General features: G+C 65.0%; 2 protein-coding genes across 7 annotated transcripts in view; one reads left to right on the top strand and one right to left on the bottom strand.

Moving 5' to 3' along the window:
- The window catches only part of LOC107050879 (kinesin heavy chain), a 34,720-nt gene extending 24,281 nt beyond the window's left edge, over positions 1-10,439 (bottom strand). Inside the window, 8 exon segments of the mRNA XM_040654963.2 lie at positions 702-826; positions 1,760-1,847; positions 1,928-1,983; positions 4,655-4,703; positions 4,813-4,917; positions 5,009-5,082; positions 6,106-6,193; positions 9,746-10,439. Of these exon segments, the coding sequence (XP_040510897.1) occupies positions 702-826; positions 1,760-1,847; positions 1,928-1,983; positions 4,655-4,703; positions 4,813-4,917; positions 5,009-5,082; positions 6,106-6,193; positions 9,746-9,874 (714 nt within the window). The 5' untranslated portion in view covers positions 9,875-10,439.
- Positions 10,440-11,461: 1,022 nt separating this feature from the next.
- On the top strand, positions 11,462-19,538 carry DCTN2 (dynactin subunit 2). Of its 6 annotated transcripts, XM_025145276.3 has the most exons (16): positions 11,462-11,533; positions 13,017-13,085; positions 13,520-13,528; positions 13,902-13,907; positions 14,501-14,597; positions 14,671-14,732; positions 16,640-16,738; positions 16,882-17,042; positions 17,776-17,923; positions 18,006-18,071; positions 18,265-18,303; positions 18,474-18,551; positions 18,653-18,724; positions 18,853-18,955; positions 19,065-19,156; positions 19,246-19,538. In XM_025145276.3, the coding sequence occupies exons 1-16, from the start codon at positions 11,498-11,500 to the stop codon at positions 19,330-19,332; spliced, it is 1,224 nt and encodes a 407-aa protein (XP_025001044.1). In that variant the 5' UTR covers positions 11,462-11,497; the 3' UTR covers positions 19,333-19,538. The 6 variants fall into 6 exon arrangements, with proteins under 6 accessions (XP_025001044.1, NP_001334874.1, XP_040510672.1 ...); NM_001347945.2 differs by lacking the exon at positions 13,520-13,528; XM_040654738.2 differs by lacking the exon at positions 18,006-18,071.
- Positions 19,539-20,468: the final 930 nt, after the last annotated feature.

The following is a 20,468-nucleotide window of genomic DNA, read 5'->3' as shown; positions in this document are numbered from 1 at the left end:
CTCCCAACACAGAGACCCCCAATAAGAAGACGTCCCAACCCAAAGACCCCCCAAACCCAAAGACCACCCACAGAAATCACCCCCAACCTAAAGACCCTCCAACCCAAACACCCTCAACTCAAAGACCCCAAACCCAAAATTCCCACCCCGAAGACCTCCAACGCAAACATCCCCCCAATCCAAAGACCCCAAAAACCCAAAGGCCACCCAACAAAAAGACTCCCCAACCCAACCCCCCCCCCATCCCAAACACTCCCACCCCAAAGACCCCCAACCCAAACACACACACACTAAAGACGCCCAACTCAAAAATTCTAAACCCAAAGACCTCCAACCCAAACGCCCCCCAACCCAAAGATCCCCCCAACTCAAACACCCCAAACCCAAGGACCCTTCAACACAATGACCCCCGACCAGAAGATATCCCAACCCCAAGTCACCCCAACTCAAAGATCGCCCCGACCCAATCATCGCAAACCCAAAGACCCTCAAACCCAAAGACCCACAACTTAAAGACCCCCCAACCCAAACACCCCCCTAACCCAAAGACCCCCAAACTAAAGACCCCTAACCCAAAGATGACCCAATCTCAAAACCCTCAACCTGAACATCCCCCAACCCAAACTTTTCCCAACAACAGGCCCCAACCCCAACAGGCCCCCAACCCGAAGCCCCCCCACCACAGCCCCCCAGCCCCCCACCTTCTCGCTCCCAGCCAGGTCAACCAGGTAGAGCTTCCCGCTGAGCTTCTGCTCCGTCTCCACGTTCTCCTGCTTGATGTTGATGAGGAAGATGCTGTGGCTGCGGGAGCTGTGCTCGTTCATGTCTGTGGGGACATGGCGGACGGGGGGGGGGGGGAGGGCTGCATCACTCTGAAGACCCCACAGACCCCCAGAGTGCCCCAAGGCCCCCCCAGCGCCTCAGGGGTTCGGCAGCACCGTGGGACCCCACAGCGCCACAGGGATCCCACAAACCCCGGTGACGCATAGGAACCCTATGCAGTGCCTCAGGGACCCCTCCGGGATCAGATCCTATAGTGCCCCAAGGACCCCATTGCACCCCAGAGACGTCCAGGGACCCCAGGGTAGCCCAATGACCCCCAGGAGCCCTACAGCATCCCAGGGATCCCCACAGTACCTCAAAGACCCTTAGGGACCCCCATGGTGCCCCAGTGACCTCCAGGGACCCCCAGAGCACCCCGGGGACCCCCAGGGATCCCCACAGCACCCCAATGACCCCCCAGGGACTCCACGGTGCCTCAGAGACCCCACAGTGCCCCAGTAGCCCCCAGAGACCCCATGGTACCCCAACAACCCCCCCAGGACCCCCCTCCCCCCCCCCCGTTGCCCCAGGAACACTGCTGGGACCCCACAACCCCAGTGGCACAGCTCACATTCCCCACAGCGCCCCACAATCCTCCCTGCTGCCTCTATGGTGCTTTCGGGACCCCCAGGACCCCCCGGGGACCTTCCAGGGCACCCACTATGGCAGGAACCACCCCCAGCAGCCCCCCACCCCCACCCCGCGTCCCCATAACGTCCTCATATCCCAGTGCCCCCACGATGTCCCCATATCCCCACGATGTCCCGCAACGTCCCCATATCCCCACATCCCCACGATATCCCCATGATGTCCTCACGCCCCCACGTCCCTGTGATGCCCCTGTGACGTCCGCACGGCCCCATATCCCCACACCCCCACAACGTCCCCGTGTCCTTGCGACGTCCCCCCCCCCGTCCCGGCGCTGTCCCGCACTCACTGGTGACGGCCACGTGCCGGTTGGACTTCCCCTCGTCGATGACATCCAGGATCTCTTCGGGGCTGGAGACAAAGCGCTCCGTGCAGCCCTGGGGGGGAGCGGGGTCAGAACCCCACCCGTCTGTGGGGCCGCCCCCCCGGGACCTCCCCCCCCCCCCGGGACCTCCACCTTGACGTAGGGGACGCGGTTCTTGTCCTCGTGCACCGACAGGTTGGTCTTGGTCACTGCGGGGGGGCGCGGTGGTGACACCCCCGGAACGCGTCCTGGGAGCTCCCAGTGCCTCCCAGTATCCACCCAGTGCCTCCCAGTACGCGCCCACTGCTTCCCAGTGCCTCCCAGCATCCACCCGGTGCCTCCCAGTGCCTCCCAGTACGCACCCACTGCTTCCCAGTGCCTCCCAGTATCCACCCGGTGCCTCCCAGTGCCTCCCAGTATGCGCCCACTGCTTCCCAGTGCCTCCCAGCATCCACCTGGTGCCTCCCAGTGCCTCCCAATACACACCCACTGCTTCCCAGTGCCTCCCAGTGCCTCCCAGCATCCACCCGGTGCCTCCCAGTGCCTCCCAATACGCACCCACTGCTTCCCAGTGCCTCCCAGTGCCTCCCAGTACGCACCCACTGCTTCCCAGTGCCTCCCAGTATCCACCCAGTGCCTCCCAGTGCCTCCCAGTACGCACCCACTGCTTCCCAGTGCCTCCCAGTATCCACCCGGTGCCCCCCAGTATGCGCCCACTGCTTCCCAGTGCCTCCCAGTATCCACCCGGTGCCTCCCAGTGCCTCCCAATACGCACCCACTGCTTCCCAGTGCCTCCCAGTGCCTCCCAGTATCCACCCGGTGCCTCCCAGTGCCTCCCAGTACGCACCCACTGCTTCCCAGTGCCTCCCAGTGCCTCCCAGCATCCACCCGGTGCCTCCCAGTGCCTCCCAGTACACACCCACTGCTTCCCAGTGCCTCCCAGTATCCACCCAGTGCCTCCCAGTGCCTCCCAGTACGCACCCACTGCTTCCCAGTGCCTCCCAGTATCCACCCGGTGCCTCCCAGTACGCACCCACTGCTTCCCAGTGCCTCCCAGCATCCACCCGGTGCCTCCCAGTGCCTCCCAGTATGCACCCACTGCTTCCCAGTGCCTCCCAGTGCCTCCCAGTATCCACCCGGTGCCTCCCAGTGCCTCCCAGTACGCACCCACTGCTTCCCAGTGCCTCCCAGTGCCTCCCAGCATCCACCCGGTGCCTCCCAGTGCCTCCCAGTACACACCCACTGCTTCCCAGTGCCTCCCAGTATCCACCCAGTGCCTCCCAGTGCCTCCCAGTACGCACCCACTGCTTCCCAGTGCCTCCCAGTATCCACCCGGTGCCTCCCAGTACGCACCCACTGCTTCCCAGTGCCTCCCAGCATCCACCCGGTGCCTCCCAGTGCCTCCCAGTATGCACCCACTGCTTCCCAGTGCCTCCCAGTGCCTCCCAGCATCCACCCGGTGCCTCCCAGTGCCTCCCAGTACGCACCCACTGCTTCCCAGTGCCTCCCAGTGCCTCCCAGCATCCACCCGGTGCCTCCCAGTGCCTCCCAGTACGCACCCACTGCTTCCCAGTGCCTCCCAGCATCCACCCGGTGCCTCCCAGTGCCTCCCAGTATGCACCCACTGCTTCCCAGTGCCTCCCAGTGCCTCCCAGTATCCACCCGGTGCCTCCCAGTGCCTCCCAGTATGCGCCCACTGCTTCCCAGTGCCTCCCAGTATCCACCCGGTGCCTCCCAGTATGCGCCCACTGCTTCCCAGTGCCTCCCAGTATCCACCCGGTGCCTCCCAGTGCCTCCCAGTACGCACCCACTGCTTCCCAGTGCCTCCCAGTATCCACCCGGTGCCTCCCAGTGCCTCCCAATACACACCCACTGCTTCCCAGTGCCTCCCAGTATCCACCCGGTGCCTCCCAGTATGCGCCCACTGCTTCCCAGTGCCTCCCAGCATCCACCCGGTGCCTCCCAGTGCCTCCCAATACGCACCCACTGCTTCCCAGTGCCTCCCAGTGCCTCCCAGTATCCACCCAGTGCCTCCCAGTGCCTCCCAGTACGCACCCACTGCTTCCCAGTGCCTCCCAGTATCCACCTGGTGCCTCCCAGTGCCTCCCAGTACACACCCACTGCTTCCCAGTGCCTCCCAGTGCCTCCCAGTATCCACCCGGTGCCTCCCAGTGCCTCCCAGTACGCACCCACTGCTTCCCAGTGCCTCCCAGTATCCACCCGGTGCTCCCCAATACACATCCCCCGGCTTCCCAGTGCCTCCCAGTATCCATCCACTGCTCCCCAGTACCCCCCCGGTACCTTCTTGTGCCCCCCAGTGCTCATCCACTGCCTCCATTAAACACCCACTGCTTCCCAGTGCCCCCCAGTGCCCCCAGTGCCACCTCCCAGTCCCCTCCAGTACCCCCCCACACTCAGTGCCTCCCGGTGCCCCCAGTGCCCCCAGTACCCCCCAGTATCCTCCCAGCCCCCCCCAGTGCCTTGCAGTCCCCCCAGGTGCTCCCCCAGTCCCTTCCCAGTGCCGCTCAGTCCCCCCCACTGTCCCCCAGTCCCCCCCAGTGCCACCCTCGTGCCCCCCTGAGCACACTTCAGTGCCCTCCAGTCCCCCCAGTGCCCCCCCAGTGCCCCCCAGGGCCCCCCCAGTACTCCACACTGCCCCCCCAGTACTCTCCAGTACTCCAATTCCCCCCCCCAGTACTCTCCAGCATCCCCCCCATCCCCACCCGATCCCCCCCACTTCCCCCCCAGCGCTTCCTCAGTTCCTCCTCAGTCTCTCCCACTCCTCTCCAGTACCCCCCAGCACCCCCCCGGTACCCCCCCAGTCTCCATCAGCCCCCCCCAGTTCCCCCCCCAGCCCCCCCCCCCGTGCCCCCCACTCACTGTCCAGCAGATCCCGGATCTTATCCAGATAAATTTCAAAGTAGGAAACCTGGCAGGAGGGATTCAGGCATCACCCAGGGGGAGGGGGGGGGGGGGGGGGTCCGGGTCCCGACCTCCCAGTGCTCCCAGTTCCCCCAGTGCCCCCCCCCCCCTCCCACCTTGATGTGGAACTCGAGGTTCTCATCCATGGCGTAGATGTGGTTGAAGATGTCCTGAGCGATGCGGGGGATGATGCCCATCTGCTGGGGGTCATGCAGCTTCCCCTGGGGGATGGCGGGGGGGGTCACCCGGGGGGGGGAACTGAGGACCCCCCCGCTTCGCCCCCCCCCCCCCCCGCAACCCCCGACTCCTCACCTCCATCGTGTGGGTTTTCCCCGACGATGTCTGCCCGTAGGCGAAGATGGTGCCGTTGTACCCCGCCAGCACATCTGGGGGGGGGGGGGGGGGGGGGCAGTGAACGGAGCCCCCGGGGACCCCCCAGGGATCTCACGGAGCCCCAGAGCCCGAGAGACCCCCCCATCCTACGGACCCCACCATGCCCTGCTGAGCCCCCAGGCATTCAGACCCCCCCATCCTACAGACCCCCTAAACCCTGCAGGTCCCCCTCATATCCTATGCCCCCCCCGCCACATCCTACAGAGACCCCCAAAACCCACAGACCCCCCTCACATCCTACAGACTCCCCCAGCCCTGCAGACCCCCCCAAAATCTGCAGACCCCCTCCCAAACCCCTGCAGAACCCCACAGTCTGCAGACCCCCTTCACATCCTACAGACCCCTGCCCAGCTTTGCAGACCCCCTCGAGCCCTGCAGACCCCCCCAACCTACAACCCCCCCAACCCCTGCAGCCCCCCCACATCATATAGACCCCCCCCAGCCCTCCAGATCCCCCCACAACCTGCAGACCCCCCCCACATCCTACAGCCCCCTCACATCCTATAGACCCCCCTCAGCTCTGTAGATCCCCCCACATCCTGCAGACTCCCCCCCAACCTGCAGACCCCCCCAACCCATCCTACGCCCCCCCAGCCCTGCAGACCCCCCCCCCCCAACCTGCAGACCCCCCCAACCTAAAGCCTCCCAACGCCTGCAACCCCCCCCCAGCCCTGCAGACCCCCCCCAACCTAAAGCCCCCCAATCCCTGCAGACCCCCCCCACCCCTGCAGACCCCCCCCCAACCTGCAGACCCCCACAGCCTAAAGCCTCCCAATCCCTGCAGACCCCCCCCAGCCCTGCAGACCCCCCCCACAACCTGCAGACCCCCACAGCCTAAAGCCCCCCAATCCCTGCAGACCCCCCCCAGCCCTGCAGACCCCCCCCACACCCTATAGACCCCCCCCAATCCCTGCAGACCCCCCCCAGCCCTGCAGACCCCCCCAACCTAAAGCCCCCCAATCCCTGCAGACCCCCCCCAGCCCTGCAGAGCCCCCCCGCCCCCCCCGCCCCCTCACCCTTGACGATCTGCATGGCGCAGGCGCGGTACACCTGCTCCTGCGTGGTGTTGGGGGGGAAGACGCGGTCGAAGACGTAGGGTTTGCCCTGGGGGGGGAGGGAAGGGGGGGGAAATACGTCGGGAGGTGTTCAGCGGAGACCCCCTGAAGGGGCTGCGCCCCCCCCCCGCCGGGGGCTGTTGGTACGTTCCGGTTGATCCCAGTAAGGGCGATTCGCCACCCCCCCCTTTACCTCCCCCAACCCCACCACGTATCCCTCATTTACCCCACAGCCCCCACCCCCACACCTCCCAAATACCCCATATACCCCCACACCCCCATATGCCCCCAAATACCCCACCCCCACCCCACACCCCCCCAACACTCTCAATACCACAGTCCCCCCCCACAGCCCCTCCCCCATATACACCCCCCCACCCCCTATACACCCACTAGAACCCCACAGACTCCACGTGGGGAGAGCAGGGAATATGGAAGTTTATGGGGTTTGTGGGACCCCTAAGGGATATGGGGATGTACGGCGGGTAGGGAGGGATATAGGGATGTGGGGTATATAGGGGATGGGGGGGGTTATGGGCATAGGGAGGGATATAGGGCAAATAGAGGATATGGGGCATGTGGGCAGTTTGGAGGGATATAGGGCTGAGTAGGGAGATAGAGGGTATATAAGGTTTGCAGGGGATATGGGGCAGTATGGGGGATATGGGGATGAAAGTAGGATTACAGGGTGTATGGGAAAAATGGGGGACGTGGGGGGCTATGGGGTGTATGGGGGTTATATGAGGATTATGGGGTGTACAGAGGATGTGGGAGATGTGGGGGTATGAGATGTATAGGGGATATGGGGTGTATGGGAAATCTGGGGGTTACGGGGAGTATATGCGGTCTGGGGTCTATAAGGGGTCTGTCTGAGAGTGTGTGGGGTGGGAGGGTTTGTGGGGTGGTATGGGGGCTCAGGGGATCCATGGGGAGGTATGGGGGTGGAAGATGGGGCCGGGGGTTTGTGGGGGAAGAGAATGGGGGTATATGGGGTCTGTGGGGGAGAGTATGGGGGTATGTGGCGGTCCAAGAGGAAGTGTATGAGGTCTATGGGGTCTTTGGGGAGAGGATGGGGGCCTATGGAGAAGTGTAAAGGGGTATATGGGGGCAGTGGAGATGTGTTTGGGGTCTATGGGGCCCATGGAGGTTTATGGGGGGGCTGTGGGGGATGTGGGGTCTGTGGGAGCATAGGGAAGCTTATGAGGGGCTCTGTGGGGGTTTCCAACGGGTGTAGAGGGCAGGGACCCCTCTGCCCACACACACCCCATAGCCCCCACAGCCCCTCCTCACACTCCGTACGTCCCTATTGCTGCCCCACACCCCCTACAGATCCCATAGGGTCCCACACACTCCCTCAGTCCCCAGAGCCCCTCCGACCCTACACAACCCCCCTCGCCCCCTCATCGCCCTCCGCACACCCCCCATAGTATAGCTGCCCCATAGACCCTATAGATCCCCCCAGATCCCCTCCAGACTCCAACAGACCCCACACCCCCTAAACCCCCACAGACTCCCATACCCCCCAGCTCCCCTACGTACCACACAGATCCTTCTGTCCCCCCTAAACTGCCCCACAGACCCACAAAGACACCTCCAGCCCTCCCATACCCTCCCATCCACCCCATATCCCCCATGCCCCCCATATCCCTTACCCACTCCCATCCACCCCATATCCCCTATATGCCCCATATCCCCCACACACCCCACATTCCCCATCCCCCCTGTACCCCTATATCTCCTCACATTCCCCATCCTCCCCCTGTCCCCCCTATGCTCCCATATCCCTTATATCCCCCCATCCCCCATCCAGCCCATACACCCTATAACCCACAGATCCCTCATATTGTCTCACACTCCCCTATGCCTCCCACATCCCCCATACCCCTCCATATCCCCTATACCCCCCATCCACCTCGCACCTCCTAGAACCCCCAGATCCCCATATCCCCCAACCTCTCATATGCCCTATAACTCTCCATTCTCCCCATATCCCCCATATCTCCCCACCCCCCCCATATCCCCTATAGCCCCCATACGCCCCATACCCCCATCCACCGTCTACTCCCTACGGCCCCCATATCCCCACATCCCCCACCCCCCTATATTCTCTATGACCTCCATATATCCCATGCTCCACATCCCTCATTAACCCCCATATCCTCATCCACCCCATGCCCCCCATATCCACCCCCCCATATCCCTCATGTCGTCCATACTCTCTCCCAACTCATACCTCCATGACCTCCATACCCCCATGCCCTCCATATCCCCCACATCCCTCACCCCCCATATTCCCCATACCCCCATACCCCAACTCCATATACCCTATCACTACCGTATCTCACCCCCCACTCCCCTATAACCCTTCATATCCCCTTCCGTACCCTCATGCCCCCCCCCGTCCCCCACCCCATCTCCCCTATAAGCCCCATCTCCCCTATAAGCCCCATCTCCCCTACAACCCCCATATCCACCCCCCCATATCCACCCTCCCATTCCCCGCCCGCCGGGAGCTGTCCATCTCCGTGGTGCTGAAGGTCCGCAGCCGCCCCGGGACCGCCGGGACCCCCCCCGGGGATTCGGGGACACGGGGGTACAGCGGGGGAGGGGTCTCGGCCGCAGCCCCCCCGCCGTCCCCGAGTTCTCCCGGCCCCGCAGCACCCCGCAATGCGCCGGCACAGCGGCACCGCACAGCAGCGCGCCGTGGCCCCCCCTCCCCCGCAGGATTTCTGCTTTACGAACCCCAAAGGAACCGGATGGGACCACTGAGACCCCCCCCCCCCCATTCATGGGAACCCCCCTCATTCATCAGATCCCTCCATTCAGGAGAACCCCACACAGGAGACCCCCCCCCCCTTTCAGAAGACACCCCCAAGTCAGGGGAGCACCCCTATTCAGTGACCCCCCCGTTCTGAGCACACCCCCTCGCTCAGAGGACCCCCTATGCAGGAGAGCCCCCTCCACGCATTGAGCCCCACATATCGGGGGGGCTGTTGTGTGTGTGTGTGTGTGGGGGGGGGTGGTTGGCCTCCACCCCTGACCCCCCCAGCCCGGTTTACCCCTAGGGGGGGCCCCGGCACTAACAAAGGGCCGCAGCTGGTGGGGAGGGGAGGGGAGGGGGGGGGGCAGATCTGCGGCAAACGCCCCTCCCCCCGGGACACCCCTTTGGGGCTGATGGTGCGGGGGGAGTGGGGGGGAGCGAGGCAGCCCTTCTCGGAGCTGAGGGCTCATTGTAAACAACGCCCCCCCCCCCCCCCCCCCCCCCCCCCCCCCTCAGTCACTGGGACAGACTGGGAGAAATGGGAGCAAAGCAGTGAGTGGGGGGGGGGGGGGGGGGGGAGAGGGGGATGTTTTGGGCACCATCTCCAGCGGCCACACCCTGACCAACCCCCACGCCGCCATTACCTGCCCCCCCCCCCCCCCCCCCTCCCGCAGAATGACCCCCCAACATCAATACTGCCCCTCATCTCCCCCCCCCCCCCCACTTCTCCATCTCTCCCCCCTCCGCCGCAGAGCCCCCGCTCCCCAAAATACCACCAGATCTAAAGACGAAGGCGGGAGCGGGGGGGCCCCGATCCCATCCCGCCCCTCCCCGACTCACCCCCACCACCACGCTGTCATCGCCCTGGAAGACGGGCAGGAAGCGATCCCCCCGCAGGATCTCCGCCTGGTTCAGGGGCCGAAAGCGGCACAGCACCTTAATGCTGCACTCGGCGCCGGGCTCCGCCATGCCGGGGGGCGGGGGGGGGGTGCGGGAGAGACGGAAAGGTGCGGGTGGCCCCACGAGGGTGCGGGCGGTACCCAGAGGGACCGGAGGGGAGGAGGGGGTGCACCTGAGGGTGCGGGATCCCGTGGGATCCCGGTCAGAGATGCGGGGTGCGGAGCGATCCCCGACGATGCGGGGTCCTGCCGGGGTTCTGCTCCGGGGTGCGGGGCGGTACCCGGGATGCGGGATCCTCAGGGATGCGGGTGCTGCCCGGGCGCTGGGCGGTATCCCGGGATGCGGGATGGCACTCGGGTACCCGGGGGTGAAGAACGCAGCTCCGAGGATGCGGGGCGGCCCCAGAGATGCTGCCCGGGGATGCGGAGTTCTTCAGCGGGCGGTACCCAAAGGCTGAAGGATGGCAGCCGGGGCTGCGGGGCGGCGTCAATGCGGGGATGCGGTTCGGGGATGCGGTTCGGGGATGCGGTTCGGGGATGCGGGATGCTGAAGGTGGCGGCGCGGCCCGGGATGCTCCGCAGCGCTGCAGCCGCTTCTGTCACCGCGTCGCTGTCGCCACTGCAGCGCCGGCACCGGAGGTGGGGGGGTGGGAAAAAGGGGGGGGGAGGGGGGGGCAGAGAGGCGGCCCCCCCCCCCCCCCGCGTCACGCCCTCCCCTCTCCCCCCCCCGTTAAGGAGGAGCTGCCCTTAAGGTGGACAGAGGTGGGGGTGGGGGGGGGGGCGGGGGGATGAGGAGTGCCCCCAGAATGCTGATTCATGGGGGGGGGGGGACGGGAGACGGACACGACGACGTCTGAGTTCTCATTGTAATGCGGGGGGGGGGGGGCGCTTCCCAGAGGCCTTTCCGGGGGTCTCGGAGCCGGGCCAGACTCCCCCCCTCCCCCCACCCCCTCAGCGGCTCTGAGTCACGGCCCCCCGCCACATCCTTCTCCCCACCCCGCGTCCTTGGGGGTCCGACGGGGACGAACGACCACCGGGCACTCCCTCGTTCCCCCCCCCCACCCGCGTCCCTCCCATGCGACCCCCCCCGGCTCTCAGCAGCGTAACCCCCCTCCGTGCACCCCCCATTCCTGTCTTGCATCTCCCCCACGTCCCCCCATATGCCCCCGTTCCCCACCCGTGCGTCTCCCCACGTTTCCCACCCCCCCGTGCCCCCCCACGCCCGTATCGCCCACCGCTGTGCCCCCCATGGCCCCCCCGTGAGGACCCCTCACGTCCTCCTGCCCCACCTGCCTTCCCCCCCACACCCCCCCCGTGCCCCATATCCACCCCGTGTGCCCCCTCCGTGTTCCTATGCTCCCCACCAGTGCACCCCCCCCATGGCGCCCCCTGTAGCCCCCATATCCCACTGCTCCCCACTCGTGAGCACCCACCCCATACTCCCATGCCCTCCCGCGTCCCCCCGTTCCCCCTAATGTGCCCCCGGTGTGCCGCCGTCCCCCCCCATCCCCTCCCCATGCCCCCCCCCCCCCCCCCCCCAGAGTACCCCTTCCCCGCGCGCCCCCTCCCCTCGCGGACTCCATTTCCCATCTCCGCTCGCGGCCCAACTCTCGCGAGATCTGCCCCAACCTTCGCGATCTCGGCCCCGCCCGGCCCCGCCCCCCGCCCGGCCCTGACGGCCCCCGCCGCAGCCATGGCCGACCCCAAATACGCGGACCTGCCCGGCATCGTGAGTGCGGGCTGGGGGCCGTGGGGGGGAGCTGGGAGGGGTGTGGGGCCGGCCGGTGGGGTGTGGGGACTGGGGGAGTATGTGGGGGCTGCGGGGTTGGGGCCCAACTGTAGGGTGTGGGGCGCGGCTGTGGGTGTATGGGGGGGCTGTGAGGCCCTGCTGTGGGGACTGTGGGGTATGGGGGGGCTGTGAGGCCCTGCTGTGGGGTGTGGGGGCTATGGGGTATGGGGGGGCTGTGAGGCCCTGCTGTGGGGTGTGGGGGCTGTGGGATATGGGGGGGCTTTGAGGCTGGGGCTGGTTGTGGGGTGTGGGGTGCGGCTGTGGGGTGTGGGGGGGGCTGTGGGTGTATGGGGGGGCTGTGAGGCCCTGCTGTGGGGTGTGGGGGGGCCTGTGGGGTGTGGGGGGGCTGTGAGGCCCTGCTGTGGGGTGTGGGGGCTGTGGGGTATGGGGGGGCTGTGAGGCCCTGCTGTGGGGTGTGGGGGCTATGGGGTGTGGGGGGGCTTTGAGGCTGGGGCTGGTTGTGGGGTGAGGGACCCAACTGTAGGGTGTGGGGTGTGGCTTTGGGGTGTGGGGAGGGCTGTGGGTGTATGGGGGGGCTGTGAGGCCCTGCTGTGGGGTGTGGGGGGGCTGTGAGGCCCTGCTCTGGGGTATGGGGGCTGTGGGATATGGGGGGGCTTTGAGGCTGGGGCTGGTTGTGGGGTGAGGGACCCAACTGTGGGGTATGGGGGGACTGTGGGGTTGGGGCCCGACTGTGGGGTCTGTGGGATATCAGGCCCAGTTGTGGGGTGCGTGGAGGCTGTGGGGTGGGGTGCTAGGGGGTGTGGGGCTCAACTGTGGAGTATGGGGTTTGAGTGGGGCTGTGGGGTTGAAGCCAAGTTGTGAGGTGCGGGGTCCAATTGTGGGGTGTGAGGATATGGGAAGGGTGGGGTGTGGGACTCAACTGTGGGGGGTGGGAGGTGTGGGGGCTCTGGGAGTGGGGCCCAGAGCCCCATCCCCCAATGGGGTTGAGGCCAGGCCGTGGGGTGGGGGGGCTGTGGGGTTGGGATTTGGCTGTGGGGTGCGGGGCCCAGCTGTGGGATTTTGGGGCTGTGGTGTTGAGGATGGGCTGTGGGGCGGGGGAGCTCTGGGGTTGGGGCCTGGATGTGGGGTGTGGGGGCTGTGAGGCCCAACTGTGGGGTCTGGGGGGGGCTGTGGGTGCTGGATGTGGAGTGCGGGTGTTGTGGTGTGTAGGAGCTGTGTGACCCATGTGTGGGGGGGGTTGGGGACCCAACTATGGGGTGTGGGGACTGTGGGATGTTGGGGCTGTGGAGCCTGATTGTGGGGTGCAGGGGCTGTGGGGTTGGGGTGCAGCTGTGGGGTATGGCAGCTGTGGGGCGGGGAATTGCTGGGGGGGGAACTGAGGGGGTGTGGGGAGAAATGGGGCCGTGGGCGGTGTGGGGTCAGGGGCCATGGAGGACAGGTGCCAGAGCCGCCCGTGCCCCAGGCCCGGAATGAGCCCGACGTGTACGAGACCAGCGACCTCCCCGAGGATGACCAGGCCGAGTTCGAGGCGGTGAGGCGTCCCTGGGCCGCGTGGACGGGGACGGGGGGGCCCCCCCAACCAGCCCCATGGCCGGCCCCCCAACCAGCCCCATGGCCGGCCCCCCGTGTCAGCCGTGCTGCACTGTGCTGCCCGTGCCGTGGCTCTGTGCTGGCAGTGGTGCTGATGGTTGCGCCGCTGTCTGCCCGGCGCTGCGCTGGGTGGGGGTCAGTGTGGGCGGTGGGACACAGAGGGGTACATAACCCTCAGTGGGGTACGGTGAACCCCGCCCCCAAACCACGCGCTCCTCTCCGTCGGCAGGCGTGGGGCTGTGGGATGAGCCCCCCCGGCTCTCTGCCCTCCGTGGGGCCGCCCCCTCTGCCCCCCCCCCCCCCCCCACTGTTCCCGGCTCTGCACGGAACTGACCGCAGTTTTCCCCCCCCCGCTCCCCCCCGCCTGGACGCTAGTTTGCACAAGTAAGCCCTGCTGCTGCCGCTTCTCATTGCATGCCCTTCGCTGTTCCCTTTGCATGCGGTTGCTGTGCAGTGCCCCCCATGTCCTCCCCACCCCCCTGCTCCGGCCGTGGGTCACAGCCCTGCATTTGATGGGGATGGGGGGATGGTTTTGGGGCTCTCCGCATCATCCCCACGTGGCTGCAGGGATCTGTGGGGTGGTGCTGCTGTACCCAGGGGTGCTGCCGTGCCCCCGCCCCCCGCTGGTGGCCCCCCCCTCCCTGGCGCAGGGATGTGGGGCTGCCCCACGGGGATGGACCTTCTAACAGCGTTTTTTCTCTCTCCTCTCCTCTCCTCCTAACTTTGCTCTGCCTTTCTCACCCCTGGGGAACGCAAGGAGCTGGTAAGAGCCCGCCTGCCCCTCACGCTCTGCTCCGCTCGCGGGCGCCCACCGCTGCCCCCCCCGCCCCACAGCTCTCCCCACCTCCGTCCCTCTACACTGTGAGCGTGGGGCTGAGGGGGGAGCAGGACCGGGGGGCTCCTGTGGGGAGAGGAGAGCCCCCCATGGCTGCCTGCACGTGCCCCACGCTGCGGTCCTGGAAGGAGTGAAGTCCCTGAAGCTCCGCTGTGGAGCTGGGGATGCTCCACCCCCCAGAACACGTGGGGGCTCAGCAGTGCAGGCTGTGGGGCTGCTCGGGGTGAAGGCTGAGCGTGCCTTGCTCCCACCGCCGGGGGTGCCCTGCTGGCCAGGCCCGATGTCCCCATGCTGGGTTGGGGGTCACACTGTGCCCTCACTGCCCGCGCAGAGCCATCACTGCGTCCGACCGCCGCACACAGCGCCGTGCAGCTCTCACTTGGGGGGCAGCCGGCGGGCACGGGGCTGCGCTCTGCCCCAGTGCTGCACTTTGCCCCGGTGCTGCCTGTCCTGCGCCCGGCTCTCCTGACACAGGGGAGCCCTCCCTGCCCCACGTCCTTCACGCGGCGCTCTGCTTGCAGGAGGAGCTCACCAGCACCAGCGTGGAGCACCTCATCATCAACCCCAACGCCGCCTTCGAGAAGTTCAAGGACAAACGCCTGGGCACCGATGGCGTGGGTGAGTGGCGGCCCTGGGGCGGGGGGGTGTGGGGGGCGGGGGGCTCAGGTGACGTCGCACTCCGCTCTTCCAGATTTCTCCGACCGCATCAGCAAGAGCAGAACCACTGGCTATGAGTCTGGGGAGTATGAAATTGTGAGTGCACAGCATGGGAGTTACCCAGTGAGAGATCCCCCCTGCTCCTGCCCCAGTGAGAGATCCCCCCCTCCCCCCCCCCCCCAGTGAGAGGTCCTCCCCAGTGAGGTCCTCCTGTGTCCCCATGGCGATGCTCTGCCCCAGGCAGCAGTTGCTGGTGGTGCAGTGGGATCACGGTGTTGGATGCATTGGGGTGGGACTGCTGCTGTCCCTGAGCCCTTCTGCAGGGAGGTAGGGCAGAGGGGAGCTGCGGTATGGGAGCTGTTGGAGGGAGACCACATTGTGGGTGGAAAGAGGATGGATTGGGTTGGTGGGGCTGCAGGACAGCACTGTCTGGTACAGCCCTATTGCCCTGGGTCAGTTCCTGCTTCCCCGACTGGCTTCTGCTTCCCCCGGACTGTTTCCTGCTTCCTGGATCAGTTTCCACTTCCCCAGACTGGTTTCTCCTTCCCAGGACCAGCTCCTGCTTTCCGGACTGGTTCCTGCTTCCCCAGACCAATTTCCATTTTTCATGGACTGGTTTCTATTTCCTGGACCAGTTCCCATTTTCCAGACTGGTTTCTGTTTTCCAAACCAGATTCACTTCCCTGAACTCTTTACTGTTTCTTGGACCGGTTTCCACTTCCTTGGACCTATTTCTGCTTCCCAGCCCGGTTTCCTCTTCCCATTCCAGTTCCACTTCCCTGTGTTCTCTGGGCACTTTGGGTGAAAACGTGGGGAGTGGGAGATGGTGGGAGGTGGGATCGGGATGTGGGGACAGCAGCCTGGGTAGGGATGCAGTCGGGAGAGCTCCTGACATAGAGATGGAATTTGGACAGCTCCTCAATGTAGAGACGGAGCTGGGACAGATCCTGATGTAGGGATGGAATCGGGGGTGGAGTCGGGACAGCTCCTCAATGTAGGCACAGAATGGACAGATGGACGGACAGACCCGTGGAAGGATTCATGGGCAGAAGAATGGGCGGATGGATGGACAAATGGACGAATGGATGGACAGGTGGATGAATGGACGGATGTACAAATGGACAGGTGGATGAATGGAAAAATGGACAGACGGACGAGTGGATAGATGGATGAACGGATGGGGGGACAGACAGACAGACCCATGAACGGATGGATGGACAAATGAACGGATGGATGGACAGATGGACAGACGGATGGACAAGTGGATGGATGGACAGATGGATGGGTGGACAGATGGACAGATGGATGGACAAGTGGATGGATGGACAGATAGATGAATGGGCGGATGGAAAGACAGATGGACAGATGGGTGCTCTGAGGGTCGGCTGTGGGCCCAGAAGGTGGAGGGCGTCCCAGTGGCTGTGGGAGCAGTGGGAGCTTTCATCTGCTGTGCTCAGCGCTGTGCTTGGGGTCGGACCCCCGCAGCAGAAAGCGCACCTGGGGCAGCAGTGCTGTGATGGAGCACTGGTCTGATGGGGGGGGGGAGGGGGTGGTCTGGAGCAGGGGGGGCTCGGGTCGCTCCCCACAGCTCCTGGAAGGAGGTTGTGGTGAGGGGGGGTTGGCCTCTGCTCCAGGTCACTGTGATGGGATGGGGGGTGACAGCCTCGTGTTGTGCTGGGGGGGTCCGGTTGGGTGTTAGGAACAATTTATCCTCTGGAAGAGTGGTGATGCATCAGCACAGACCCCCTCTGGGGTGGGGGGGTCACTGTCTTTAGAGGTGTTCAGGAGCTGTGGGGATGTGGCACTTGGGGATGTGATCAGAGCATGGGGGGGTGGGGGGACCTCCTGAGCCCCTCTGTGCCCCCGTTCTGTGACCCCTCCAACCCTTCTGTGGCCCCCTGGGCCCTTCTGTGACCCCCCCCCGCAGCCTCACTGTGACCCTGAGCTGCTCTGTGCCCCCCTCAGCCGCTCTGTGACCCCCCTGTTCCTGTCTCTCCCTGCAGCTGGGAGAGGGGTTGGGTGCCAAGGAGACCCCCCAGCAGCGGTACCAGCGGCTGCAGCACGAGGTGCAGGAGCTGATCCGTGATGTGGAGCAGATCCAGGTGAGCGGTGTCACAGCACCGGGACTGGGACTGGGACGGGGGGGGTTGACACACGGACCTGGGGGGTGACAGATAGACCTGGGGGGTGGCACACGGAGCTGGGGATAACACGCTGCCTGCCCCCCCCCCCCCTCTTTACACAGAGCGCCGTGAAGGAGTCGGCGGCCGAGGAAGAGCTGACGCCCATGGCTTTGGCCCGGCAGCTGGAGGGGCTGAAGCAGCAGTTGGTTTCGTGCCATCTGCAGAAGCTGTTGGGCCCCACTGCCGCCATCGACTTCGCGGACCCTGAGGGTGCCTTGGCGAAGTGAGTGGGGTTTGGGGGGGCAGCGGGGGGAGGCAGCCGGGCGCCCTGCGTGGCTTCTTGGTGTGAGAAACGCAGCTCCAATGAGCCCCCATCAGGAGGAGCAGCAAGCTTGTATTCCTTATTGCAATTAGCGAATCGCAGCTGTGTGATGAATGAGTTCCCTTCCTCCTGCAGAGTGCCCGCTCAGCTCAGTGCTGCAGCCACACCATCCGCTCCCTGTGCGTTCCCCCACGCGGGTCCATCTCCAACCCAGTGCCTTTGGGGCTGTTCTGTGCGTTCCCACGGGTGTGGGAGGGCTGCGTTGACACCTCTGCCTCCATCACCCCACACTGCAGCCCCCCGAGTCCCATCCAGCCCCACTGATCGGGGGGGTGGGCTGTGCTCCACGCACTGAGAGGTGATCATAGCTGTTCCACCTGAGGGAGGTGCAAGGAGTGGCTCTCCCAGATGCTCTGTGTCAGCAGGAAGGAGATGTTTTCCTGGTGTTCCTTGCTTGGTTGGTCAATACGATAACCCTCTGAAATTAAAGTAACTGCACAGCACAGCGTGGAGCTTAAATAACGGACAGATTTCAGATAAAAACCCACCAATGCTTCCAGGGGGCGTCAATGCAATCAAAGGGAGCAGCTTTGGAAATGGGACTGGGGGGGTGTGGGTTGACAGTGCTGAGGTCCCCCCAAGCCCCCGAGCTCTGCTGCCCCACATCTCCCCGCCCCCCCCCTCCCCCCCACAGGCGCCTGCAGCAGCAGCTGGAAGTAGCCAAGTGCAAGAAGGCAGCGCCAGCAAAGAGCCCCCCCAAAGCCCCTGCGCCCACCACTGACGCGCTCACCTTCGAACTGTTCTGGAGGCCAGAGCAGGACCAGTTCTCCCAGACTGCCAAGGTGAGCGTGGTGTTTGACCCCCAGGGGCTGTGCTGCCCCTTTCTGAGGCTGGGGGTCCCAACGGCCGCCCATCTCCCTGCAGATCGCAGAGCTGGAGAAGCGCCTGGCGCAGCTGGAGGCCATGGTGCGCTGTGAGCCTGACAGCCAGGTATGGGGGTGGCTCCTCCCTGCCCCTCCTGCCCCCTCTCCTGTCCCCCTCTTGCCCTGTCCCCCTCCCACTGACTTCTTGCTCCTCTCCTGCCCCCTCCCCCATTATGCCCCCCACTTTCCCTGTTCCTATTCCCACCCCCACCCTCCTCCCACCCCCCCATGCCCAGCTGATGTGCATTTCCTCCCCACAGAATCCTCTGCTAGTTGGGCTGAAGGGCACCAGCCTCGTGGTGAGTCCTGCTGTCCAGTGGTATTCCCTGGCCTGGGGGGCACTGCTGGATGCTGCTGACCTGGGTGGTGCTGGGGAGTACCGCCTCACCCCATGGCTGTGGGGCAGCGCTTGACTCCCCCCCTCCCCCCCCCCCCCCACCCTCTCACCCCTCACAATCTCCATCCCCAGGAGACCGTGCAGATCCTGCAGGCCAAGGTTAACATCCTGGACGCAGCTGTGCTGGACCAAGTGGAGGCCCGGCTGCAGGTGGGGAGAACAGGAGGAGGCTGGGGGGCACGGGGCTGGCGCCGGCAGTGAGGGGGAGGTCATTGTGTGGTTTGGGGTCCCATCTGCTGCCACCCTCGCAGAGCGTCCTGGGGAAGGTGAATGAGATTGCCAAGCACAAAGCGATCGTGCAGGATGCCGACACGCAGAGCAAGGTGAGAGCTTTGAAGAGGGTCCCCCAGTGCAAACCCCAGTGCAAACCCCCATGGTGTGGGGGGCTGCAGGCTCCATGCAGACAGTGCTGACCCCTCCCTCTCCTCCTGTTGTCCCTCCCCTGGCCCAGATCCATCAGGTCTACGAGATGATGCAGCGCTGGGACCACATGGCCAGCAGTCTGCCCGACGTGGTGCAGCGGCTGCTGACGCTCCGGGACCTACATGAGCAGGGTGAGGGGCTGCGGGGGTCCTGGGGCAGAAATGTGGGGTGGAGGGGCTGTGCCTGTCCCTAATGCTGAGCTTTTTTCCCCTCCCCCCCCCCCCCCCCCCCCCTCCCCAGCCTCACGATTTGTGCAGGTGCTGGTGCACCTGGACACCACACAGCAGGAGGTGGCTGCTGCTCTGAAGGATAACACTGTGCTGCTGGCAGAGGTGGGTCCCAGAGGGGGGGTTGGGGTAGGAGTTGTCCCTATTCTGCCCCCCCTGTTCACTCCCTGCCCCCATCACTCCCACCCCCGCAGGTCCAGAAGACAATGAAGGAGAACCTGGCTGTTGTAGAGGACAACTTTGCTGAAGTAGAGGCCCGCATCAAGCGGCTGCAGAAGTGAGAGCAGCTCTGCGCCCATCTCTGAGGGCCCGCGTTGTTCAGCCCCCTCGCCTGATGCCCCCTGGAATCCCCCCAACCCCGCAGGAACCAGCCCCTGCTCCTGTGTACCTGGCTGTGTTCCCCTCTGCTCCCCCCCCCTCCATTCCCCCCGGGGCCGTGTGACTGCCTCTCACACCCAGATGATCCAAATAAACATTGTGGCTCAAAGTGTGTCTGCATTGGCACCTCTGTGGGGCACAGAGCCCATGATCCCAGATCCACAGGGGCTGAAGGGATCTTTGGGACCACCCCATCATACCCCCCACTTGTCCTGGCGCCGGACACCACTGAGCTGAGCACAGCCCCGATCTCCTGCCCCACAGCTATCAGTGCTGATCAGATCCCTCTCAGCCTTCCCTCCCCCAGAGAACTTTCTAAATGGGGAAGCCTTCCACTCTCCAGGCTCTTTCCCCCATGGCCTGGGATTCCCAAGGGGCAGTGTGAGCAGTAAAGACCAAAGCAAAGACAGTGTTCAGTACCTCCCATGTCTTGGCCCGTTACCAGCACACCTACCTCTTCCAGCAGCAGAACACATTTTCCCTCTTCTTTTGCTGTTGTACTTCAAGAAGCTCATCCACGCAGCCCCCTGGCCACCTTTCCTTCATCTCTGGCTCCATGGGCTTTCTTTCTCCATGGACTCTCAGCCTGTCCACATCAGGAGGTACTCTGGGCCCCCACCAGCTCTGCGCCTCCCAGGGGCCTCTCCCAGCAGTTCCCAGTCTGCCCTGAACTGGGGAACCCAGCAGTGGGCCCAGTGCTCTGGATGGGGCCTTCCCCAGTGCAGCGCAGAGCGGGGAGCACTTCTCTGCCCTGCTGGCCGCACTCTGTGCAGTGCCCCACAGGGAACCAGTGGGCTTCATGGCCACCAGGGCACGCTGCTGGCTTGTGGTCAGCTTTTGGTTGATCATTGATCAACCTTTGGTAAACCATTGGCCAATCAAGAGACCATTCTCCTTCTTGGCCATTAGGACACACTGCTGGCCCATGGTCAGCTTTTGGTCAACTGTTGGTCAGCTTTTGGTCAACTGTTGGTCAACCTTTGGTAAACCATTGGCCAACCAGGACATCATTGTCCTTCTTGGCCTCTAGGGCACGCTT

Source organism: Gallus gallus, chromosome 34 (genome assembly GCF_016699485.2).
Source record: "Gallus gallus isolate bGalGal1 chromosome 34, bGalGal1.mat.broiler.GRCg7b, whole genome shotgun sequence".
Taxonomy (NCBI): domain Eukaryota; kingdom Metazoa; phylum Chordata; class Aves; order Galliformes; family Phasianidae; genus Gallus; species Gallus gallus.
The sequence above is the reverse complement of the archived record's forward strand: the minus strand, read 5'-3'. Positions and strand labels throughout refer to the sequence as shown.